This window comes from Metarhizium brunneum, chromosome 1, assembly GCF_013426205.1.
Source record: "Metarhizium brunneum chromosome 1, complete sequence".
In the NCBI taxonomy this organism is placed as follows: domain Eukaryota; kingdom Fungi; phylum Ascomycota; class Sordariomycetes; order Hypocreales; family Clavicipitaceae; genus Metarhizium; species Metarhizium brunneum.
In genome coordinates, this window is record NC_089422.1 from 6,182,837 (window position 1) to 6,207,940 (window position 25,104).

At 53.2% G+C, this 25,104-nt stretch overlaps 6 protein-coding genes across 6 annotated transcripts; 3 read left to right on the plus strand and 3 right to left on the minus strand.

The window, feature by feature from the left end:
- Positions 1-1,555: 1,555 nt before the first annotated feature.
- On the minus strand, positions 1,556-3,751 carry G6M90_00g018710 (uncharacterized protein; the record flags this gene model as incomplete). The annotated part of the gene is made up of 2 exons (XM_014693183.2): positions 1,556-3,631; positions 3,704-3,751. 2 exons carry the CDS (start codon positions 3,749-3,751, stop codon positions 1,556-1,558), a joined length of 2,124 nt encoding a protein of 707 aa, XP_014548669.2.
- Positions 3,752-9,721: 5,970 nt separating this feature from the next.
- On the plus strand, positions 9,722-11,364 carry G6M90_00g018720 (uncharacterized protein; the record flags this gene model as incomplete). Its single annotated transcript, XM_014693182.1, has 4 exons — positions 9,722-9,883; positions 10,229-10,445; positions 10,514-10,987; positions 11,060-11,364. The coding sequence occupies 4 exons, from the start codon at positions 9,722-9,724 to the stop codon at positions 11,362-11,364; spliced, it is 1,158 nt and encodes a 385-aa protein (XP_014548668.1).
- Positions 11,365-13,595: 2,231 nt separating this feature from the next.
- Positions 13,596-14,756, minus strand: xynD_1 (Xylanase/beta-glucanase; the record flags this gene model as incomplete). Its single annotated transcript, XM_014693181.1, has 1 exon — positions 13,596-14,756. One exon carries the CDS (start codon positions 14,754-14,756, stop codon positions 13,596-13,598), a length of 1,161 nt encoding a protein of 386 aa, XP_014548667.1.
- An 811-nt stretch (positions 14,757-15,567) lies between these two features.
- G6M90_00g018740 (uncharacterized protein) lies at positions 15,568-16,419 on the plus strand (the record flags this gene model as incomplete). Its single annotated transcript, XM_014693180.1, has 1 exon — positions 15,568-16,419. The coding sequence occupies one exon, from the start codon at positions 15,568-15,570 to the stop codon at positions 16,417-16,419; it is 852 nt and encodes a 283-aa protein (XP_014548666.1).
- Positions 16,420-16,739: 320 nt separating this feature from the next.
- Positions 16,740-19,045, minus strand: rix1 (Pre-rRNA-processing protein rix1; the record flags this gene model as incomplete). The annotated part of the gene is made up of 2 exons (XM_014693179.1): positions 16,740-18,641; positions 18,704-19,045. 2 exons carry the CDS (start codon positions 19,043-19,045, stop codon positions 16,740-16,742), a joined length of 2,244 nt encoding a protein of 747 aa, XP_014548665.1.
- A 938-nt stretch (positions 19,046-19,983) lies between these two features.
- G6M90_00g018760 (uncharacterized protein) lies at positions 19,984-23,821 on the plus strand (the record flags this gene model as incomplete). Its single annotated transcript, XM_014693178.1, has 4 exons — positions 19,984-19,989; positions 20,061-20,172; positions 20,309-23,154; positions 23,219-23,821. 4 exons carry the CDS (start codon positions 19,984-19,986, stop codon positions 23,819-23,821), a joined length of 3,567 nt encoding a protein of 1,188 aa, XP_014548664.1.
- Positions 23,822-25,104: the final 1,283 nt, after the last annotated feature.

Genomic DNA, 25,104 nt, shown 5'->3' on the forward strand with positions numbered 1-25,104 from the left:
TCGTTGAGTAACCCAAGCCTGTGCCGATGGGCCACGTAGATCTGTTGACTGAGCTTCTGTTGTTTTTATAGACTGACGCAGGTACCCAATGGCAGACTTTGATGATGCAGCTTGCATTTGTACTGGTACAGGCTTCAAAGGATGCGGCCGAAATGAGCTTCCATTGATAGGATCATTGGCGTTGATCCAGACAATCCCACCACCGCACTCGACCTCGTTGTTGCGAACTAGGCGTTCAGAGGATGGCAATTGGCCCTGTAATCGTCTTCTTTTAGCCGTCTTCCAAGTCTTCTGAGGGACGAATCTTACCCCCACGGCCCTTTCCACTCGAAAACTTTCCAACCTAGGACACGTCTTCTCTGCCCACCGTCGTCTCGTCACACCCCCGTCCACCAGGTCTATTCTCTTCAATCCCTTCTGAACAACGTCATCGCCATCGAGCCCATCAACCTCACACTTAGTGATACACAAAGCACAAAGGGGAGGCTCCATCATCTCTTGTTTTCGACCGTGTTCGAGGTCGTCGTCAGAATCGCTCGGAACGGCAAGCACGCCAGCACAAAGACTTCGATTCCCGTAAAGCAAGCATCCGTAGCAAGCTCGATGCCAAAAACACCAACCAAAGCTAACGCAGTCTGTTCCACGGAAGATCAGCTCGCCGCAGACCCAGCATATTGAAAGATTGATGATTGTGAGGTAGCAATCGGTGCAAGTTAGTCGGGCAGATCGGCCGAGTACATGAGGCTCGTCGGCCGAAACGGAGAAACAGAAGGTACACGTAAATATGTTGGGTCCATGCTGTCCTCCCATGCTGTATTTCAGGGGGGCGATGTTATTCTCGTAGCTCAAAGGCCCTATTCGCGTGACACAACCATCAGGTGATTTTGTAATGATATTGGTGACTTGTATGAAGGACGGCCGCTTAACAAAGAGACCTCCGCAGTTCGGTATTTGCTAGCTAGATGTATGTGAAAACGAGCGTGATGGCGGCAACTAAATGTAGTAGTGATATGTTGAAGACATCGTATACCTAGTATCCCGTCACATAGCCCACTCGAGCGGCCGTCGATGCAGAGTGTACTCGATGGTCGGATGGAAGGAGCTTCCCGTACCCGCTACGACATGACGTTACTAAACCAACCACGACACCATTATGATCAAAAGAATCAACAATCATCTTCACTACCTAGGTAGCTAGCGTTGAACAAGAATCCTGAGGTTCATACAATCCAATATCAACAATTTTCCCCAACGCCAATATCCCCCCTTGCGCCGCAAAATTACCCACTGCCAAGGTCGGCTGGGGTAAAAATCAATCCAGAACGAAACAAAGAGTTTAAACAAGAACTATGTGGAAAGCCTGAGCTGCTTTGTTTCCGTTTCCACTTATTAGCCGTACGTGTACAGGTCGTTCACCGAGTTCATATCCAGGGTTATAATCTGAAAAAGATCATTCCTCATCCCCGCAACCCCTCAGCAGGCCTTCACTAATATATACGCTTTCCATCCATTCACCAGAAACATCATCGATCCCAGACTCCTCGATAAAAATTCGCTAAGCACGATTCTTTGGCTGCGCTAGCATATTGAGGCGACTCATACTGAGACCAGTCACCTTTTTCTTTGGACTAGCCACCACAGAAGTGCGAACAGGAGTTTTTCCGGAAATACGACTGCTTCCGGCTTTGACAGGTGTTCGAGTGAATCGATTATTTTTGGTAGCACTTGCGGAGCCAACTTTAGCAAGTCTAGGTGCCAAGAGAGCTTGCCCTTCTGGCACGTTTTCATTCTTTCGCTTCTTGGCTGCTGGTTCAGTCTCGAAGTCATCTTCATCTGCTGTAGCTCGATGGCGTTTCTTATTCTGCATTCCATGCGCCGTTCCAGGTAGCAGTTTGGTGAGAGACGGTGCCTTATTTTCCTTATTAGGGTGAGAATTAGGAGAAGGCGGCGTAGGGAAGCTGCCGGGCATGTTGCTCGAAACTACTGGGCCGCTAACGTGCCGAACACTAGATTGGCCAGGAGAGGCACCGAAACCTGTCGATGGGGCATCACCAAACTTGATAGTGCGGTCACTTCGGAATGTAAAGGTGCCTGCCATTGAGGGAGATTCGGAAACGACTCGTTGCGACTGAGAGCCCATGAGATGCTTGAGAGGCGAGAGGTCGGGATACAGAGAGCTGCTAGGAGTTGACTCTGTCAAAACTGCGTCGAGAGCTGGATAGTGCGTTTCGATGCTTTTCAGGGCAGGCCGGGGTTTGAAGTTGCCACGTCTTTGTGGCGAGGGAGAGTTCTGTACATTCACAGCAGATACAACTTCAGGAGTAAAGGTAACCCTCTTCGTCAGTTTGCGACGGGGCGTAGTGAGCGGGACGGGGGGAAGCTCCTTGTTCACTCTTGGAGGAGCTGGGGTCCGCGAAATTTGAGGGTGAGGTATAGCACTCACACCCTCCTCCGAGTCATTCTTACTTCCTCGAAGAATGGATTTCACCTTGCTGAAGCTTCGTGGGCTAATAATGCGACGCTTCAGTTCCGAAGCCTTGGATACAGGAGGGTTCAAGTTGTCCCCTGAAACAGACATGGATACGCTGTGAAGACTTGACTTTAATGGTGACTGAACTGAAGAGGTTGCCGGCTTCGTCGCGATTTTTGCACTGATTGGCGATGGAGCCGCAGCGGCCTTCCTGGGAGTGGCAAGTCGAGAAAAGATGGAAGTGGGCTTTGCTGGCGAAAACTCGACATGCCCCGGCCGAGCAATAGCAGCGTCGTCCTCCCGGCGTTGCTTGACTCTCTTTGCAGTAGGCGTCCTATTCTCTGGAGCAGTAATAGAGCACTTTCCTGGATTTGCACTCTCATTGTGCCTCTTTGAAGCTGCATGGTTGTCGCTGTCCAGGTTGGCGGCAGACGACTTGCGCTTAAGGTTGGGCTTAGGTCGTGAATTCGATGTCTCATCAGTGACTGTCTTGGCAGGAGATCTCTGGATACAAACACTCTTCTGTGAGGTTGGCGTACCATCTAGGTTTGCCTTGGAAGGGGTCCGTTTCAATGCCTTGACAGGCGTAAAACGTCCTTCTTGAGCTCTCCATGCAGAGGCGTGGCCTTCAATTGAATCCATTTTCTTGAACTCGGCCATATGAGCAGCACTGTATCGCCCGACCTTGCCCTTTGGCTTGGCAAAGGGTCTATCACCGATATTCACACCGCCTTCTGCCTCCCTCTGCGCAACGAGTTCGGCTTTGATCTTGGCGGCCTGGTTACGTATCTCTTTCAGCATACGCTGAGCCTCACCGCTCAATTCAGTATCTGCAGGTTCGCGAGCAACTCTGAAAGTAAAACTCGAGGACGGGACGCGGTTGACTTTGCTTGGGGTTCTATCCTGGCAGCCGGGGGTAGGTGCTTCCTTAGGGATGTCCGAGAAGCCCAGCCTGAGAGCAGATGAGGGATCGCCAGTGCTGAAATGATATTTGCTGGGATGCATTTCGCTGCGGGGAGGCTTCAGTGCCGACGATGCTGGAGTGCTCGGTTCTGGAAAAGGGGACTCCATCGTCGTGTCGACATCAACGTTTCTCGTCCTACTTTTGCATGGCGTCTCTTCAGCCTCCGCGACAGATCCCAATTCGGGGGTGGCTTTGCTCTAAATTGGCCATCGTCGTTAGATACAACTGATCCAAGTATACTGGTTTGGCGAAAAATCATGGCATCGTACCTTGACAGAGCTGGCCAACCTGGCCGAACGGCGACGCGGTGGTGACATGATCAGGCTGCTATGGTCCAAATCGTGGCTGTATCAATGTAGTTGTTAGAGATAAGTCTGCTGAGCAAGCCGCGGAACGGACCAGGGTGCATAAGGAAGAGGAATGCCTTGGGGACCGTTGTAATATGATGTCAAGTGGAGAGAAATCGATGACCCGGGTTTGTTGATGTTCGTGGGGATGGTTTGTTTACTTCAGGTGGTCCGAGCTTCCATCCAAGCTCACGCGCCGCCATTGTGAGAACGGAGTTCCAATACAGTGCATAGTTTGCATATACTGTATAGCTACTGTACTCCGTACAGTATTTTCCGACATTGAATTTCTCCATCAGGGTAAAGCATCTTGTGTCAAGTCACAGCACTAACAAAACCGTTCGCTTAATGTCGCTGTTTCTGCAGTGGAATTTTCAAGTTCTTCAGGTCTGATATAGTGAGCAGTTTGTCAATGTTCTCTAATCTTTCCTTGGACAGGACTATCGAACCCGGCTTGGGGAATCGGTTGGACGAAGTGGGGTTTTTAATGCGTCTGGCAGTTGAAGACAAACATGGAGCCCTAGGACAAGAAGAGGTCGGTAAAACTTCTCAGTCATTCGAGTTCAAATAACAGCACAGAATCTAGGCCATGAATCTCTCCTCTTTTCTTCGCAATCTTCGTCACTCGACAACTACTCGTCAAGACCGCCTCTTTCGCGTTTGTTGCGGGGATGTCGCTAATTGCCGTCATCGGCTGTTACGGAGACGTCAAAACGCTCCACTCACACTGACCTCATAAAAACATCATGGCTCAGTGGCGTGTTTGAGGCCAACCAACAATCCATCCATCCTGGTACCACCGTGGCTGAAAAACCTAGAGCTTTGGTGCAGGGGAATGCCTGGAGATGTGGCCCTGACCACCAGCTTGTGCTGCCGCGTGAACTCCCACGACTTGGCTAGTGTTACGGAATAGTCTTTGGGGCACTTTCTGGAAACCATATTGCACAACCCGGCCAATGCGAACAGCTTGAAGCTGGTGTTTTGAACTGCAAAGCATCTCAGCTTCGACGTGGGGGACCGCGACGGTAAAGACGGCGAGCTGACAAGACTGTTACGGGGTACTATGTAGAATATGGAGGTTTCCTGGTCTTTTGGCGAGTCTGGTACACTTGCCAGACATGACCAATTCACCACTGGTCCCCCGGACTCTAATTACCGACACAAGGTCCCTTTCAAACATGTCAATATGATTACGGGCTACGATAAGACCAAGAAACAACGTCGGTCATACTTACTACGATATGACACGTCCCCCCATCCGGGCACAGCTGCCTTGCTAAAGGGTGCGTGTGAGTTGGCGAAAATTTATGTTACGCGAAGGGCCGCCATCTGTGAGGTTTGCCTCCTCCAAAGGCTTCTCGACTGCTTCGTCGCCTCGAAGATGCACTGTACACCTCAATCGCTCTACCAGCGGAGGAAGTCGGGCAGCATCAATGTCGTCCAGCCATGTTGTTGAAACAACTTGCTACTATGTACTGACAGCTCACCATACTGCATCAAGGCGTTCCAAAGAAGCACTGCTAACTCACTGGTGATCTTCAATTCTTGACCGACGTCCAAGGAATGGCCTGAGAACCTGGAGGGACACACACACGTCAATTAGCCCAACACAAATCATTTAATGATCCGAGCAGTCATTTCTCGGCGCTCAGTCACAGAGGCTAGCTTTGCGTTGTTTAAACATTTTATTCTGCATCTCAGTCAACTCCCGAGTGTGTCGGGGAGACAGCAATGCCAGTATCAGTGTAAGAATGCCAGAGGCAACAAAGGTCCGGCCGACAATCGGGTGATGAATGGACTACGCAAGTCATATAATGAGGTAGCGTGGAAGAATTTTTCGCAACATCTAGCCGTCGCTTGTCCCGTGTATACCAACAAGGTACTTGAAACAAAGTACCACTCAGGTCGTGGCTACCAAAGGTTTTCCCACATTGGCCGCATCCACGACTTCTGACAGCCATGCTTTCCTTGTTTATGAGACGGAATAGTAGACGTGAGACACGAATGCTCACGATTTGGGTGCAGCGAAAGGGGGAGGGCCAACTGGCCGTATGGCTGGCCGGTCTGTTCCAAGCTCGGGAACACGACATGAAGTTACTCTCAGCTCGAACATCACACGGCCTCGCCGGGTTTTCACGGGTTTTTGTCATCAACTGCGGGCGCCGTCACATCCTTGAAGCAGGCTCGCCTGGTTCGTCAACGCCCAGAGATGCCATTCAATATTCTGAAACTGAAAAACTATTTAGTACTAGTGGCTTCATTCTAACCAAGTAAGATGCAGCACATGGCCCAAGATGAATTTATACTTTCCCATTGACATCTTCGCTCCTACCTTGCCGGGTTGGTTGGTTGGTTGTTGGTTGGAGTATTGCGATTTCCTTGTTGGACGCGGGTGCAACTGCCTAAGGTACGTAGCAACTTGGAAGTCCCCTGACCCACGGGAGATGCTGTAGAATTCAGCCACGCCAACACCCAACCAGGTTTTTAGAGTCCAGACAGCGTGACAACGTCTGGAACCCTCAATGGTCGTGTCCGGACTTGATGGTGTCCAACGATTCACATACACACACCGAGTTGCCAATTGGCTCCCGGAGCTGGTTCCCATGCTTCCACTCTGCCAACCGCAGGATTCATTCTACTGCAAGTCCCTCTAATGTTTCCCGTCACAACATGACGCCCGCTTTCCTAGCGTCTCATCAGTTCAAGAAGGGTGCAAACCCTCGGCTGGATATGGTGCTGACGAGACACCATAGCTATGGGGGGCCGATGCAATTGTTGCTGAGTGCAGCGTGACGGGTTCCCTGAGTATCATCAAGTGCGCCATCAGGGCGAGTGAGTAGCTGTTGGCACACTTCCACTAATGGCGAAAGATGAGATAACAGTATCGTCATCTCTGTACGGAGTAATTGGTCAACCTATATTTTTGAGACACAACTGCCGCTCGTTTGGCAACATAACAACGAGGGCGTATCGTGTACTATTAGCTTTGGGAGCGCCGATTGGCAAGTAAGATCGCTTGTAAAACCGACTCATCCACCTGCATACCCTTGTGGATAGAGTGGAATTCACGATCGGTACAGAGTATTCGCTTGTCCATGTTTTGGGGAGGGGGTTGTTTTCACTCCAAAGAAAGACGGCCAAACTGCAGTCAGTGGGCAGTCCATCACGTTGTTGACGGCACACGACGAACAGAGGGCTTCAGAGGAACATTCGAGTTATCAAGATCGTCGCCATCACTGTCACCAATATGAGGGACAACTTGTGTTCCAATCATTAAAATACATAAGGTAAGGTCGCTCAAAAACGGGAAGTCGGCTTATTCTGGCCAGCGTCTGGCTGGGTAAAAAGTCTCAACACGCCAGGACAACGGCAGGACCATGGAGCTATCAGGTACAAAGGAGGTACGTCCGCGAAACCTGCTCATTTGGACTAGTAAATCATATGCTCATAAGCTCTGCAAGTCATTTGCATGTACTGCGCGGCGAGCTTGGAAACTGCCTTAGCGGGAATGCACTTGCGCAATCAGCCATGTTCTCCTCGCCGGTTGTCGGCGCTCGCCAACCTCCAACACACTTAACCTGGAGCCAAGCCCTACCCTGCCCAGACGCAAGTGGAATTTTAGAAGCCAATTCATCAAGTGCCGCTTTGAAAAGGGGCATCGAAGAAGATTTAGTGATTTATGCCGACGCATCAAAGCGATTGTTAACGCGCATTCGTGTAGATCACTAGTCTCTTGCTCGTCAAATCTGGCGATGCCGGTGCATAAGGCGGAGATGCTGAAGAGACAACGGGTCCACGACTCGACAGGGGTGACATGGAATAAAAAGCGGGGGTATTCGCCTGGAAGAAATACAAAATAACGTGCCCCAGTGGGCTCGTTTAGCCGACTATCCTCCGTACGGATTCTGGATACTACTCCGTACCTTCTTAAGAACGAGTCTAACGAGGAATACTATTGCAGTTCGACGTCTGGCCTTCCTGCACCCCGTACCCCATGCTGGAGACGACATCGCATCGACAATGACTTGTATTTCGTGATCGGTACTCCGTATAACCTGGCACGCACATACATACCTAGGTACCTACCTCCGCCGCCCAGCCGGGCTCGGGCTGCCCCAGCTGGCGTGCGAGCCGTCGCCATGCTTGCGCTTTACAGCCAAGTGTTCCCGCCGCCTCTGGTGCAATGGGAAAGGTGGACAGGATCCACGACGAGCGCTGCCAATGGATCAAGCGAGCAGGGGAGGCCAGGTGATGTGGTAGACCAAGGTAGGCATTGGACGGTTTTTGGCCCTTCTTTGTACGGAGTACATGTACATACGGCGACTGATGGTGAGGAACCCGTTCGCAGGTCGACTGCTGGTTTGGCACAGGGTCCTGCCCACAATTGGCTTTTCCCAGAGGGGTGGCCAGAGGCGACCGGGCATAATGCCGCGCAGCAAAAGTCAAAAGAGGCAGACTGGGAGGTCTCCGCGGGCATGGCGCCCGCGCCTGGTGAACTTCCACTGGACGTGGCCTGGGAGCCAAGACGTCTCCATAAGGCGCAGGCTTGGGAGTTGTGGTTCGATGTCGGCACCGCGAAGGCAGTACTATTAGTACATAGATCAAGACCGCCGAGTCCGCTCCACCGCCTGGGACCATTCCGACGCTTCAAGAGATGCTCGAGGGGCGGCGCATGGCGCTCAACACTGTGTGTACTATAATCGCCCGGGGGTGGAGAGGGGAGGAGGGGCTTGACGGCCTTGACGGCCTTGATCATGGATTATCACGGTGATGGGCTGGCTGGCTCTCCACCAGGCGAAGTTGAGAAACGAGCCGGGCCAGGCCAGACCACGCCTGGAGGAGCAGAGGAAATGGAGCACTTGGGGTCCCCGGGCCAGGTCCAGGCAACTAGTACGGAGTAGAGGGCATGTACTCCGTAGTAGTCGCAACGTCCGGAGAGCTGACGTGGGTACGTGGGCCAATGTCGAGAGTTTTGACCCAGGTTACTCCGTACTCGATGTGTAGACGAAGACGTCGCAGAGAGGTACTCCGTACACGGGCTTTGAAGGCAGGAAGTCGGCAGGGCAGGGCAGGACAGGACAGGACAGGGCAGGGCAGCACTCGACCAGACCAGACCGTCGACGGCTGTTGCGCTCCCGCCCAGCGCCGCCCAGCGCCGCCCAGCACCAAGACAGCGCCAGCACCGGATGGCACCCCTCTCCATGTCCGCTCTCACTTGAGCAATGCCATTCCATTACATAAAAGCGACGGGGACGCTTTCTGGTCTGCAAGTCCCCTTGAACATCCAAATCGTGGCCGTTATCATAGATCCGGATCCCGCATCCATCCAGACGGCGCAACAATTGCACCTCGTTTCGTGTCGGGGACAGCATTTCTGCGGCTGTCTGCGCCTCTCCTCCCCACGCTCCGGTCTGGTCGATTGACTTTGAAGCGCTCAAGTGCTGCCTGTCCGTGGTAGCAGCACTTGGGCAGTAGCCGCCACAGACGCGCCGTCAGCTTCCTCATCTGGGGCCAACATCCCGTCGGACTGGAGGTCAACTGTCATCAATCAACCGGCCTTGCTTTTAACTCCCCCCTCTTCGTCCTACTCGACCGAGTACGGAGTCTTGTAGGCTGCTGGCGCCATTTTGCCCTGTCTCAGTGCCCGCGCTACACCAACTCGCATCTACCAAGCAAAATCTTCCCCGTTATCACGGCGACGCACGACACACTGCCCACGACGTACAAAGCTTCCCGGCTTCCTCCTATCGCTCGCTGCATTATCACCCGGGCCCTGATTTCTTGCCCTTGGCCTGGCCAAATTTCGGTTTCTCCCGGCTTCGCCTTGACCCGTCTGTCGTCCCTCGTCACTGTTTTGTTCTCCTGAGACTGGGGCGCTTGCCGCACCGCGGCTGTCATCTTAGAGGCCCAGCGCCGTGACCCTGAGGAATGGCCGACGAGATGTCCATCGATAACAAGCCCAACCCCCCGCGCGACGAGTCCGACGACTCTGCTGATTCCACTCCCGAGAGAGAGCAGAACAACTCAGCAACTGTTTCTGGCAACAGCAACAATGCCGTCCAGGACGCCCAGCAACCCAAGCGGAAGGGTGGACGCAAACCGGTGAGTCCTTGTTCTGGAGAGACTTGCCCCTCACCTGAGCTTCGAGTCTCACGACGATGACACCAAACAACACCACAATGCCGGTGCACAACCTCATCCACCACCACGTACACTACCACTGCCACCTACATTTCCCGTGCTCCAGAGTTGATTATCCAATCTCACTGCTCCGTCGCAATACCTCTTCGAACCTGCGTTGCATTTCCAGAACCGCTCTCACCTCTGTCGCCCCGTGCTGTTCGCACTGTGGCTGGACTGGGTTGTTAAGTCATGTCCACTGTACTCACTTACATGCCACCACGCAACATCACTGCGTGTCACCATTTGCTGACATCCTGGCGTCAGATATACGCTACATCAGAGGAGCGTAAACAGCGAAATCGGCAGGCACAGGCCGCTTTCCGTGAGCGCCGGACCGAGTACATCAAACAACTCGAGGAAACCATCCGGATCCACGAATCCAACCTGCACAACCTCCAGTCCGCCCATCGCAATGCCGCCGACGAATGTTTGATGCTCCGCTACAAGAACTCGTTGCTTGAGCGAATTCTTCTCGAGAAAGGTCATTCCTTTCCAGCAATGACATTCCAGTTTGACGATTCGTAAGGTTAACGTAGCTTGTTTCAATAGGCATCGATGTCCAGGCCGAATTGCAAGCCAAGGCCGAGAGTCCTAACCTGGGGCCTGCGCATGTCCCTCAAAACATAGTGCAGCCGCCTCCAATTCAGAGACCCATCATGAATCGACAACACCACAACCGCAAGTCAAACTCCAGCATTGCCCCGAAGCTTGAGCCAGGGTCTGGAGCTGTTGGTTCTGCCATGCAGGCTCCCAAGTCTGCCACCTCCCCAAAGAACCGCCCTACGCCGTCATCTCACTCCAACTCTCCCAATAATGCTGCCTCGACCTTCTCTCCCGCTCCATCAGACAGCATTTCCATGCGAGGCTCTATCTCAGGGCTTACCCGCCAGCATCTCTCACTAGGAGGTACTACTCAGCCATCCAGAAGCACGGTGCTTCAGGTTGCCACGCCCCGAAGTGTCGCTGGCACGGGCGCCTCTTACTATCCTACGCCGGCATTCCAAAACCACGTTGAGCAAGCTGGTGAGTTTCCATCTTTGCGTCGACAGTACCGTCTATGTATTACTATTTTTTGTCTTTTGCTAATGTAAACAGACCACGATTATGACAGCCGAGCAGACATGGTGGACGACTCTGAAATAGAAACTCCCAGTGGACACGGCAGTTTTGGGGGCGCCTTCAACAGCGACACAACCCAGCCCATGCTCCTCTCTCCCACTTCTACTGGCCCTGCGCATCACGAGCAAGGGGGACACCAGGCGTCGCTGTCTAACCACCACTTCCCATCCATGACCCAGCTGCTCGACCACCAGAACCTGGACTGGGATCCGTTCGGTCTGAGCGCCAGCATGGCTTTCCCTAACCAGCAATTCCCCTTTGACCAATCCAGCTTGCGGTGAGGGGCGTGTGTCCCACGCAATGGACGACGAGTTGCAGTTTTATCCACGAAATTTCTCTCTGCGAATATGTCCTCTCCCAGCTAGCTGGGCAGGAAATTCCCATGCACTGCAACTCTTGTCATATAGTCAAATACTATAGTCACAGGGTACGCCTCGCTGTGGTCAACAATCCCTTACGAACCGCCACGCTCCTGGCAAACGATGTGTTTGGTCCATCATGGACACGACGCTTTGGCCAGTACACAATGCACAAAACCCCGGTTGGAACGCCGGGCATTCGAAATATGGTGTCAACCGCTACTCCGCTGCAAAGCAAGCAAGTATCATATGCGTGCTCCATGCGGAGTGCAAGGTTCTACCGTATAGGTATCAACAACGACCTGCGCGGAAACACGCAAGCCTTTGCTCTAGCTGAGATGCTGAAAGACATGAGCATTTTGCCTAAACCTTGGAACGAATGTTTTTTGTTACGACCATTTATTATTATTTTTTATATTTGGCTGCGCCGATGCTATTACAAGTACCCGTCTTTTTTTATAAAAAGTTATTTTTGCTTGGCCAAGTGTGTTGTTGTGTCCAACTTCGCCAACAATTTCTGATGGCGTGATGTCTGCGCTCCTTCCAGGCAACTTTCGGCAATGTGGTCTTTTTATCGCGATGGACGAGTTCTAACCAAAGATACCCAGCGGTTCGCTGCTCCTAACAAGACGGATTATTAAAAAAGCCTTTTTAATAAAACAAAACTCGGGGTCCAAGGCAACGGGATAATCAAAAGTGATGTGTGCTTTTACTTGTTTTCGTTATTTATTGGCGTTTGGGGGGCATGGGAGAAAGTGCTGTGGGAGTAACTTGGAACCAACGCGGACCCAAAAAAAAGTACGATTTGTCTACATTTTGATTATTGCGGCTACAGGTGCGGTCTAGTTCTCATTCACTTCGCAAAATAGCCCTTTTAGCGTGTTTGAATGAGTATCTGATGTTGTTGAGCGTACGTAGAGCGAGTGCGCTTGTCGGGTCATGGATATACTATTGGGTCAGGTTTATTATCATGTCATTGGAGGAGCGCTTTCACGCGGTCGGTCATTTCGCCGTCCATCCTTTGTACATTAATTGTTGTTTTTGCACAAGCGGTTATTTTTCCTCCCCCTCCTCCTCCTCCTCCCTCAGTTGCTGTCTTGTTTTGTTGTTTCCTATCTAGTCGATGTGCGGATGATGTGGAGAGCATAGGTGTGGCATGTCTCAGGTCCGTGTAGGCTAAGGGAAATTTCTCAGATCACGAGGACAACTGGGCTGACGGACGACGATTTGAAGGGGTGGGTTTCGGGGGGAACAAACGGCGACGGAGGAGCTGGGGAAAGCGGGTCTTTAGTTTCTGGCCGCGGTGTGGGCGCCACTCGTGACGGGACGGGCAAGGGTGTCGAGTGGGAGTTTGTGGGGAGAGTATAGGGTAGTGGGTGGATTCGGGGCGTTCGAGGCCCCGTCATCTCTGCTTCGCTCGGGCTTTGTTTGGGGACGGGCGAGGCGAAGGCGAGTTTGTTGGCAAAAATTGAAGCAGTTTGATGGGCCGTAGTCGGCGTTTACCAAAAAAGCAATTAAACGTGAGGCGTTGTCACACCCGGGGTAGCATTTTTTGTGCGTGGGGAGTCGCACAAACTCATTGGCCGTGCGTGTATGCTTAATTCTCCCGGTTTCACAGACGGCGGCCCATCCGACCTGTCGAGACACTCGGTGTTACCCTGCTGCAGGTGCGGTCGATCTTGGAGGCTGGCGGGCTGGAAAGGCGAGGCCGTGGGCTCGAATTGCCAAGCGACGGGGGTGCTCGATTGGAAACCGAGGACTTGAGAGCAGAGTTACACGGCGCAACCCCCTTGAGGCCCAGAGGGCCGGGAAAGGATGGTCATGTCGTGTTACCTTGTGCTTCTGGGCGCCGAGTCAGGGAAGCTATTCACACCTGCAGGAAGGGAGTCATTTGGCTTCTGTCCTTTGCTTCTTCTTTTTTTTCCCCGTCTGGTGCGCCTCTCCACTGGCCAATTCACCGGTACGTTGGAATAGGATGGGGGAGATACAAAGCGGTCTGCGATATACACATGTTGCCGAAACGGGTTGCAGCACAATTTATACATGGGACTTGATGGAGCTTTACAACGACAACACCGAGTGACTCTGTGAATGCGGTTTCACACCTGCGTGCCTACCATCTCGTTTTCAAATAGTACATGTCTCCTGCGGCATCATGCAAAAACACCCAACGCCAGGCAAAACCAAGCCACTGCCAGGAGAGAGCACGACGACGCCGCCGTCCTAGCAGATGAGCTCTTCACGCCCCAGAGCTTGGCGACGGCTCCGGCCTGGGAGCCCTCGTCGATGCTACACACCGCACCGCAGAGCGTGGCCTTGCCGCCTCTCGTCAGCAGCTGCGCCGCAGCCCCGCGGCGCTTCCGTCGTGAACGCTGACTGTCCTCGGTCGTGTTGTACACCATCTCAATCCACTGAAGCTGCAGGTTGGATTCCGCGCCAACACTCATATTCCCGCTCCAGCTGCCCCCGTCCCCCCACGCGTTGAGGTTGATGGCCGCCGGATCCCGGGGCACCTGGTACGCGATGTTGGCAACCTCCTCGCCGTCGACGTACCAGACGCTCCTCGTCGGCGTCCAGTCCAGTCGGTATACCGCCCAGTCCGACCACTGCAACCCACGGGGCAGCGTGGCATTCCTCGTCGCGTTGGCCTTGATGCCGTCGCCGTTGTCTGTGTACCCCGGCTGGTTGGTGTACTGCACTTTGTTCCCGGGCCCGCGCGTTACAATCTCCATGTCGGCCTCCTGGATATCCGCGAGCTTACTGGCATCGCGGTATGTGAAGACGGCGGACACTGCCCCCGGCGGGCCGACTGTTCTGGCGAGCATACGCAGCGAGAGGTAGTGGTAGTCGGAGTTCTGGGTCTGGAACTCGGCTGCAGTTTGGAAGTTGGACAGCCGCGCCGTCCGCATGGTTAGGTAGGTTGCCGACGAAGCTGACGCGTCTTTATTTGGCTCAATGAACACGTTATTGGGCGAGTTGACCATGAGGACCGTCGCGTCGCCCGAGAAGCCGTTGCCGTTGCGCTTGGAATTGGCCCATGTTTGCAGTGCCCACGTCTTTGTCCAGGCTTCCGATTTGAAGTAGTCGCTTGTGGGTGGCGCGTTGGGCGTATCTTCGGGGTCGCTGATGACGCTTGGGACGGATGCGTGGTCCTTGAGGCTGCGGAAGTCGAAGAAGAGGTGGTTTGTAAAGTAGGTTGCTTGAGTGCCGTTGGTGAGGAAGCAGTCGCACGAGGAGTCGGAGACCACTTCGACGGCGTGGATGAGGGTGAAGACAGAGAGGCATGTGCTGAGCAGGGCTGCAGGGCGGCGCATTGTGACTTGTAATCTTGATGCTCGCTCTCAGACCCCCGGAGCAGTTGACGTGGATGGCAGCGGGAGGTTTGCTTTTTGTTATTGTTACACAAGCACAGAGGACGCACGGGTCACACTCTCCTTCGCATTGAAAGCCACTGGGCTTCACGTCGTTGGCGGGCGCAGCTGATGGCCTGCTTGATGAATGGAGTCGCCGGGGCATTTCCCCCTCCAGTCAAGAACTCATCCCATTGATCTTGATGCCAGAAAAGCGCAACCGCGAATAGAGCTGAGAATCCGACGCGGCCTGCCCGCAGCGGCGCCTCCGTGTGCTTCATTGAGATCAACCATGCTTACACCACTAGATGCCGTGGTTTTCCATGAGATGGTGATTCCTGTACTTTGTACAGACTGAATTGACGCCATGTGTTATTTTGCCTTCAATTAATGAAATGACGCATCTCGTCTCGAATCCGTAGCACCAGGAGGGAATGACGTCTGACCGGACCCAAATTTTTCCGCAGCCGGCAAGGCCTGTTCAGCTAAGCTAGGCACCTCGTCTCCAATTTGCGACTCGTAACCTCACACCACCATTGACATTATACCCGCCTGATTTACAGATCGCAAATAAACTGCGCATCATTACCTGGGGAAGAACCCACCACTCACGGTCAATCCGCGACCCCAACATTTTGCTAGACATCCCGAAACCGATTTGCTAAGTCTCAGGTCCATAAACGTATCATGACAAACGCTCGCTCTCCGGGATGCTCACCATTGTAGAAGACAGATTCCCAGGCCGGATAGACTGTCCTTCCCTCGCCCCATAGCCATGAGTGCTCCGTCGTCGCCAGAGCGCGCAGCCGCGGAAGAGACTAGGTCCAAATCGCCAGCCCGCCCGGCCAGCGCGCAGGACGTCGTGGAACCCGTCTCCCAGGTCGCCGCGCCAGCCAATCCCGACCCAAACGTAGAGGACGCCAACTCCCCCGACGAAGAAGAAGAAGAAGAAGAAGAAGAAGAAGAAGAAGAAGGCGAAATAGACGAAAGCTCTACGAGCCACGCCACAGAAGAGCCAGGCCATGACGGTCCGCCACTCCCCCAGGAACCACCCCCTTCAGGCGACGACGACGGTTGGGACTGCCAATGGGACCCCAACACCCAGGCATGGTTCTTCCACAACCGCTTCACCGGCAAGACGCAGTGGGACAACCCGCGCATCGTCTCCTCCTCCTCCTCCGCGAATGACCGTGCGGCCACGTCTCAAGCCGCAGCTCCCCAACCGCCAGGGGAACTGCCCCCCGTGAGCGGCTACAACCCCGCCATCCACGGCGACTACGACCCCAACGCATGGTACGCCCAAAAGTACAACCAGGCAGACGAGCCCTCTCGCCCGCTTGAAGTCCCGAGCCTCGACGACGGATACACCTCCGCCGCAGCCTTCAACCGCTTCACAGGCCAATTCCAGCATGAAGACATGGGGCCGGGGCGCCACACGGACGAGGCCAAGTCTCGGCGGCAGATGAATGCCTTCTTCGACGTAGATGCGGCTGCGAATGCCGACGATGGGCGTAGCTTGAAGGCAGAGAGGGCCAATAAGCGTATCAGTAAGTCGGAGTTGAAGGCGTTCAAGGAGAAGAGGAGAGCAAGGAAAGAGGAGAAGAGGCGGGCCTGGTTACGAGATTGATTACCCGGTGCGTCCTGCTGTTGTAAAGGGTTCGAAGGCGTTTGGCGATCTCTTGGCGGGCGTTTTGGGTTATTTCTATGCCTTATCTAAGTACACGAGCGGACTGTCGGGCACATTTGACTTATTTTCAATTGGGGTATAGAGAATTGGATTTTAGTCCTGCTCGTCACTCGGGGACGATGAGCTTGGCCCTTTTCTATGAATACTTGACATAAACTTTTTTGATATCCTTGGGAATCCAAATCGTGGCCTGGCCACTTCTATATGCAAACATTTCACCCCCCTTCCCCGTACGCCAATGGTTGCTGTGTGAATTGTTTTTATTCATCTTCCTCCTCTTCATCGTCATCTAGTTCCATATTTAAGTGGACGCTTACATCACTGTCACTATCGTCGTCGTCTTCAGCAGCAGGAACTGGTTCTGACAAATTTGCAGGAGCAGACTTGTTTACTTCCTGCCGTTTCGACGGTGCGGTGTCTGCATCTTCGTGTTTGCGCTTGGTGACTGAATCATGTCTTGTAACTGTGGCTACATTGAATGCATTGGATGCTGTGGCCTTGACTTCAAATGGGTTGCTCTGGATGGGAAGATCGACCTTTGGTACCGCAGGCTTGACCATGTCCTGGAGAGACTCGGTCGCACGCGCCTCTTTGTCGATTGGCTCGTCGCCGCCGCCCATTTGTTCTTCTTCCTCGTCTTGCTGCTTCTCTTGCTCAACCTCGGTGACTGATGCTACAAGGTCGATGCTTCCTGGAACGCTTGATGTGCGAAGGTTGCTGCGCAGAATCTCGACGCCTTGATCTTGTGGGTACTGTTGTGATAAATGCGGCAAGATGCTGGGGTACATGCGGCCGCGCTGGTCCTTGTACGGGTTGAGAACACTCGATAGCATGGCATCGCGGTTTTGTGTGAGGATTGCTGTCTTGTCGAGGAGACCACGGAGCGTGGGTTTCAAGTGATGCTGGGGCAGGCTTGACAAGAAAGCGGCGAGCAAGTCATCAGCAGCACCCTTGTGGGCGGCGTCCAGGTGTACTGACGTCTCAACGGAAGAGGCTTGTGGCTGCAGAAACAGATCTGCATTGGCAAGACCGCTCTTTTTAGAGTCGTTTTTTGAAGCAGTGGCTGCTTTGGGGATGGCTTTGAGGAATCCAGCATCTTCCTGCAAATCGCGACAGCAAGCAGCGATAAGAGGCTCCAGAACACTCACCGTTGCTCTCGACATTGTCGGTCCCGCAAGAGGTAGGACGTTATTCAAGAGCCTGTAGCCCGTCATTCGTACTGCTGGGTTGGATATTCCAGACTTGAAGACCCGGACCAGATGGTCCAGCACTTCGGGAATAAGAGGAATCATCCCTTGACGGAACCTTTGCAACATGACGGAAATCAATGCTAGGGCCGACATGTGAATGTCTGGAATGGCGGCCCAAAGTTCTGCCTTCTCCTCTCGGCCGATGGCTGCATTTGTCTCCACGGCCTGGTCCCAAGTTTGACATTTGGGTGACTGTCTTGCGATAAGACAGACTCTTGAAATTGCATCTAGGAGAGCACCGACGGGTATAACAACGGGGGCCTTGGTAGGATAGCGTAGACAATCAGAGAGATACGCAAAAATGCCTACTAGACGCTCCGCTCCTGAGCTCAACCCAGACCAAGGCGGCAATTGATCTCCTGAATTGCTGCCTCCGCTTGATTCGCCCTCGGGGTTAACACGTTTTCGGTTGTATCCTGAGGTGCCCTCCCAGGATTCATCAACAGCCCGGAGAACTTGATCTGCGGTAGCATGTAACTCTCGAAGCAGGCTATCAACGATCTTAGCCCATTCTTCACTCCCACCTGATTTGGCTGCCACACAGTGAAGTGAGATGACGACTTTTCGGGCTGCTCGCTGCAAGGACAGGGGGATAAGCAAGTCATCCGAAAGCGTTGGCGCCAAGTAACCTCTGACGGCTGAGCGTATTTGGGAGCTGAATGGCCGGAAAGTGGTAGCGTATATAGGAATGAGGGTTGAGAAAGCATCGCAAATTGTCTCAACAACGCTGAGAGGAGCAGATGGGTCTTGACCCGTACTTCGGGGCTTGATGAGTTGCAGACATGCCGTAATGAAGGTCGGAATTGTGCGGGTTGCAATTTCCCGAACTAGAGTTTGATATGGCTGAACTAGTATATAGATGCGTGCTAATGTTGCAACAGCCAAGTCCTTTGCTGGGAACGAGTCACCTTTCTGTAAATAAAGTTAGTCGCCAGGCATAATAAACAGGTGGTGTTTCCGATGGGATGAGTTACCTGAACAATAGACAACAACCCGGCAACCCAGGGTTCAGAAACTCGGAGCATTTCCCATCCTCCTACATCAATAATGGCCTTGACGAGGCCAATGGCAGCAAATCGAGCCTCGCGATCCCGTCCTTTCAACAGGGTCGTGATGCTGGTTCTCAACTTGTGAACAAGCTGCGCGCTTTGAGAGCCGTCGTCTTTAAATTTCTGCTCCTGTGGAGCAGCCAGCGTGTCTTTGCAGCGAACGATGTGTCTTGTGAGCAGAGGGAGGGCATGTGGGAGTTGGGCTTGTGGTATGGATGTAAGTTTTCTGCAGAGCACCTGGAGATCCGCGGGAGGTGACGGAGCCATGGCTGAGAGTCGACGATGCTGATGGCTAATCGCCAGGTGGCGGCTTTCACGTGTTGAAATATGGGCGGCAGTACGGTCTGTTGGCATAAAACGAGATGAGATGACATGAGTGGTGTTCTTGATCTGCAAGTAACGAGCCGCAGAGTCAGGAGGGTCCAACGCTCCAGGCCTGGGGACAAGGGTGAGATCGCAAACCAAACCTATTGAAGTATGGCAAGCTAGGGATTCTCACTATGGCGAAGAATAGGTAAGTCGGTCAATTGGCGTTGTGAACGGCGACTGTCAGCTTGTCAATCGCCAGCCTCTCGTTGGGACGGCTGCTCGAACTTTTTTTCGCCGGGCCCCGTTCCCTGGCGTTGTTGAGTTGGCCATGCCACCAGCTCCGGTGGGAAGGAGCCTTGTTCGTGGGGATCCACATGGCGTTCTGATTGGCCTGGAACTTCCCAGCCAGACGCACGCGCAGCTTCCACGAGCAAGTCCGAGGCAACCAAAGAAGTTGCCATGTTCAGGGTCGACGGGTACCGGGTCGGCTGCTGGTCCCCGGCATACAGCACCTAAAGACGCTGTCTTTACCTTGTCCGGGCTCCTGCGCTGAGGCAAGAGCGGGATCATGCCGCAGGGTCGTCCCTGCCTACGGCCTTTCCTACCGGATGCGCCAGGTCGCGCCAGGCGTCTTTGCTTGTGACGCCGCCTCCACACTTTGCCATCCCGCCTTTACGCTGTCCACTTCCCATCGCGCATATCCATCCTCCCCTGCGACGGGCCTCTTTGTCTTTGTTCCTGCTCTGTCGTAGGCCGTTCGTTTCCTGCACGCCTCAAGCGAACGCGGTCCCTCGCCCTGTTCCTCGACGGCCCCTTTCCCCGAATTCCTCTACCCTTTGCGATGCCTTTTGGGGTTGTCCCTTTGATAGTCACCGAGCCCCTGACCGCATCGCAATATGAATGTGAGCATTTCGACACACTGGGCCGCCCTGACGATGAAACACGGCTAACGTCAATTGATGCTTCCATCTAGCCCAAGGCAGCAAACTACATTGAGCAGCTCAACAGCGCTCGGTGCGAGGGAAATTGGGATGCCGTGCCGGAGCTGGTACGCAAGGTTCGCAAGCACGCTCCCGAGAGGCAATGTACGTCATAATCACCATCAATGTCAATGTCTTGAACACCACGTTCCACCCTTCCAACCTCTCCCAGCCCACCTGGCCTTCGATTGGAAATCTTGCAGTGCAGCAGCTGACCTGCCACCTTGGCCCTACTTTTTAGGCCTCACATTGGCGGCCGAGACCGAATGCGCCATCTCTCAAGTAACAGCAGCCGGCGCTCGACCCTCTGCCGCCCAAACTGCCCAAGACCTCGACGTTTCAAGCCGGTTTCCCAAACTAGCTGCCGCCGTTAACGAGGAACATCATCATCATGAAGATCGATTTCAGGCCAAAGTCTGCATGGGCTGGCTGCACTGGGTGGTTGGAGAATACAACGACACCATGGCAAACCTCCCTGGTAGCCTTGAAGCGGAAGGCATCTCGCAGGAACGAATGGATACGGTTTCTGAATGGACCAACCTGTGTGCCCTCAAGTCATCCTATCTGAAAGCTAATTGCTTGATGCGGAACGACCAGAGGCAAGAAGCTCTCTCAGCCCTAAGGGCCGGGACGCCATCTTTGAACGGAGTTTGGTGTGGCCATGGCGTGAGGAAGCAGTTGCGGTACTGGTCAGAATTGTTCTTGACAGAATATTGCATGCTTTCTAGCCAGGCCGTAGAGAACGAAGAGCTGAATCTAGACGACCCAAACTCCCTCGCAAGCTTCCGAGCCTGGGCGAGGTACTGGGATGTTATGGGAGCTCCAATCACTGGCGGGTTTGGTTTCAAAGGCTCTGTTCCCCGGCGAAGGATATGGGCCGAATATTATGAAGCACTGTCTCGCATTTTAGAAACCGACCTGCCATACACAGGAGGTCATGTTGACACCATCTCAGCTGATCTACCTGCCCGAGCCCAACTTCGACTGGAGATCAAGCAGACAGAAGCTGCCTATCGAGCGCTTATCCTGACAGAGACGACATTTCCAAGAGCCGACGAGGACCGGGAAGAAGTTGAAGACTTTGTGAAGCGAGTGATGATGAATTGGGCCATTCTTTGCGGCCGGGGTTGGCGAGAACAAGACCTAGGTGCAGGTGGCCGAGCCGCATTGAGTCGTAATGTTCTCGAGACGTTATACAGTGCCGCAACCCGAACGTACCATTCGACCTCAATCTTGCGATCTTTGTTTAGTGTCCATCTGGCCTTGGCGGAATTCGACCTGGCCTTCAAAGCGTTTGACTCATATCTGGAGATTGTGAAGAAGGGCAAGGCCCGAGTGGAAAAGACAGGACATGAAGAAGTGAGCTTGGATGATGATGGCATCGTGCTAGAAACTATGGCGCAGGCTGTCATGGCTCTGTGTCGTTACGGCCACCGAAGAGCAGGAGAGAAGGCCCGCCAGCTTGGGGCCGAACTTGAAGACCAGTTGTCCAAGCTGTCACACACAAAATCTGCCGAAAATGGTGTCCCGCCTACTGATGACAATGAACCAAGAAACGAGTGGAGGGCACATGTTTCGCCAAGTATTATTGCCTTGGCTTGGCAGGCGATTGGGTTGTCTCACGCTCACTGGTCCAGAATTACCCATGAAGCAGCCTCGATAACAGAGATCCAGTCCAAAGCTATACGCTGTCTTCGTAAGTCCTTGGCCGCAGAGTTTGGTCGTTCCAAAGACATTAGGAGCTTCTTCAGTCTTGCTCTTCTGCTCGCTGAGAGACGCGAGCTTACGGCTGCCATTGAACTCGTGCGCTCCGCTCTGCTCTGCAACAAGGGCCATGAGGAAAGCTATAGTCTTTACCATGGGCCATACTGGCAGGAGAGAACTCTCATTCCTGTGTGGCATTTGTTGGCTCTGTTGTTGAGTGCCAGACAGGACTACGCCATGGCTGCCAGAGCTTGTGAAGGCGCATTGGACCAATTCAAAGACTCTACTATCCTCTTTGGAAAGCCTGATGCAAATTGCCGCAGCGACCATCTCAAAGACCTCGATGCTCACAGAACTTTGGAAGGTCCTGTTCGGGGTCTGGTTGACGACATGGACGATTCGGAGAAGGAGAGCATTTTGGAGGTGAAGATGACACAACTGGCTCTTGTTGAAGTAGTTGAGGGACCGGACGCGGCTGTCAACGCCAGCTACGAACTTCTCTCACTCTTTTCTCGCCTGTTTGGTACGCTCTCGGCCGCACCAACTGCTGCCTTGCCTGCCCCTTCATTACCGCCAAAAACGTCGGGCACCATTCGAAGCATTCGCGGGAGCATTTTTGGAACAAAGGTGGACAGACCGAGATCGCCAGCAAGGCAGCAGAGCATCAGTACCGTGAGCGAGAAGTCAGAGGTGGCTACCTCACGACCTGCAACATCCCACAGCTCTCAAATAGCAGCGCCGGCAATCCAGATAACTGACGAGAAGGACACAGTCAATGGCTCACGACGTGGCAGCACCGGCCCTGGACGTCGAAGCGACTCGCGGCAAAGGAATAGTCTGAAGAAGAGAGACAGAAGTGGCAGTCGGACTAGACCTGTGACGGCCATTGCAGTCACACACCAGCCCACCGTGGTTGATGGGGAGACTTTCTTTACTCCAACTGCAGAGGGTGACTCGCCCGACTTTTTCAATTTGAATAAGATGTCCGCTGCTCGGCCAACGTCCTCCAGCCGAGTCAAGCCTATCTCATCTATGCACTCCATCATGACAGCTACATCTAAGTCATCCGACGTTACGGAACTGACAATCGACGTTACTCATGCCTCACCTAATGTACTACCGCTTGTGCAGTTTCCAAAGGAGAAGGAAAAGGCTCAAAAGATTTCTCTCCTGATCAAGATCTGGCTCACAATCGCTGGCTTCTACCGTCGTGCTGGTATGCTGGACGATGGCAAGGCTGCAGTTCTGGAGGCTCAGAAGCTACTGACCGGCATTGAGTCTGAGGCTGCAAGAGACCCCTCCAGCACAGGTGCAACAATAGGCGCTTCTGGCTGGGCTGAGAGGAGGAGCATTGATGACCTTTGGGGTGACATTTGGTCCGAGGTACGTATTTTTGCTAACTACTCTCGCGTCTCATGTACAGCAAGCATACTAACAAAGGGTCCAGCTCGGCCTCTTGGGCGTCGCAAGGGGTCTTCCATACGAAGCCAAATCGGATTTCGAAGTAGCCCTCACGCACTCACCTGACCACCCTACGGCTACTGTTGGGTTATGTAACATTCTCTTGGACACTTTCAGCGAAAAGGTGCTTCCTCCTTCGACTATGCCATCCCTAGACGGGTTGTATCAGAATGAGAGGGGATCATTGCAGTCACCCAGTCAAGGGTATCATGAGAGATTTGCGGATACTCTACCTTCATCGCCTCTTGGACTGGGGCCTCCCATCACCGACCGTGTCCCACCCTTGAAGATGGATGACACTGCTGCTAGGAACGAGCCGGACCAGCTGCCCGCACCGTACAAAGCCACGCATCTACCACTATCAGATCGACTTGCTGCCAGAGAGCGTGCGTTTACTCTTCTCTCCGGGCTGACCCGCCTGGGCACTGGGTGGGACAATTCTGATGCGTGGTTTGCCCTAGCGCGGGCACACGAGGAGAGTGGACAGCCAGAGAAAGCTAAAGAAGTTCTATGGTGGTGCGTGGAGCTGGAAGAGGCCATGGGTGTGCGAGAATGGCGCTGTCTGGGTAATGGTGGCTACATACTTTAAGGACGAGCCCGACAAGTTTGGGTGCTGCGTCTGAGAGCCATGGCCATGTATAAGCAGTAAAATCATGCATCAAGAGGGCGAAGCATATGGCGGGAGGCTGGGACGTAGCAGCGATACAACTAATGCATGACAAAAGCTGAATCAAGGTTGGTCGGCATAGCATGACGTACTGTAAAGGATGAGTGGCACTGGTAGTTACTTTTAACGTGTGGATACTGCACGTGTGGTGCCTTGCAAAACGCATTTTACCCAAAACAGCGATGACGCGTAACATGATTCGCTGAAGCTGGGCTTGAAGTTTACAGGGGACCTGGCTAGTAGGTAGTGCTCCTCCGTACATACTTATGTACCTACTTCAGGACAATGGGACGCAAAGAGTCGGTATCTAGCCAGATCAGGTACCTGGTTATCGCGCCTGGCTTTACATTCTAATACTAGATCATAGTATATTCGTTCATGCAGACTTGACTTCTTGGTGGGCAAACATGGTCTACCACAGGCTGTACACGAGTGCAGTACAATAACGACAACGAAAAACAATTTACCCGGCCACGTGTTTTGACCACTACGGTCTCGATGGGACACCAGCACTTGCATTGTACACCAATACAATGCAGTGCTTCTTACAGAAGATTACAGTACACTACGATACATCAAGATGTATAGTTCAATGAAGCATTCTTTGTCTGCCACCATGTTAGCTTTCATAGTCGAAAAAAAGACTTTCTCCTAAGCTGTAGACTGCAGAGTAGTCAATTGCTCGTAGAATCATTCCATGCGTTTCTCTGCCTTGGCCCTCTTCACACACTGTTTTTTTGGCACTGTGTTCCATGTACAGTACGTGTCTACTCCGTACTCGACCAAACCATACACTTGCCCCCATGGTTTTGCAAGTCGTGGAAGATGTACCTTTTGAGAATTGACAAGGCATGGCTCGAGCCCATTGTCCCACTGGTCTGAGCCAACTGCAAGCCTTGGTACATTGGCAACTCCTGGAACTGTGGTTGTTAACATTCCCCGGGAAGGGGGAGTGGTTTTGCTCGAGACTGCTGCTCAGAGACACTTGATTTTCACAGGTAGAAGCAGTGTGTCTGGGACAAGATCGGCCGTACGGGTGGCATTCGTACATGGCCTTTTGCTCTCCAGGTATAAACCACCTAGGTATCTTTCTGTGTCATTCCAGGCCACTGGGACTTGGGTCGGTTCGATTTAGCGTTTGCGCACTGTACATAAACACAGAAGCGAGGCCATTCACGGGCCAGTAGTCTCCATGTCAGGTACAA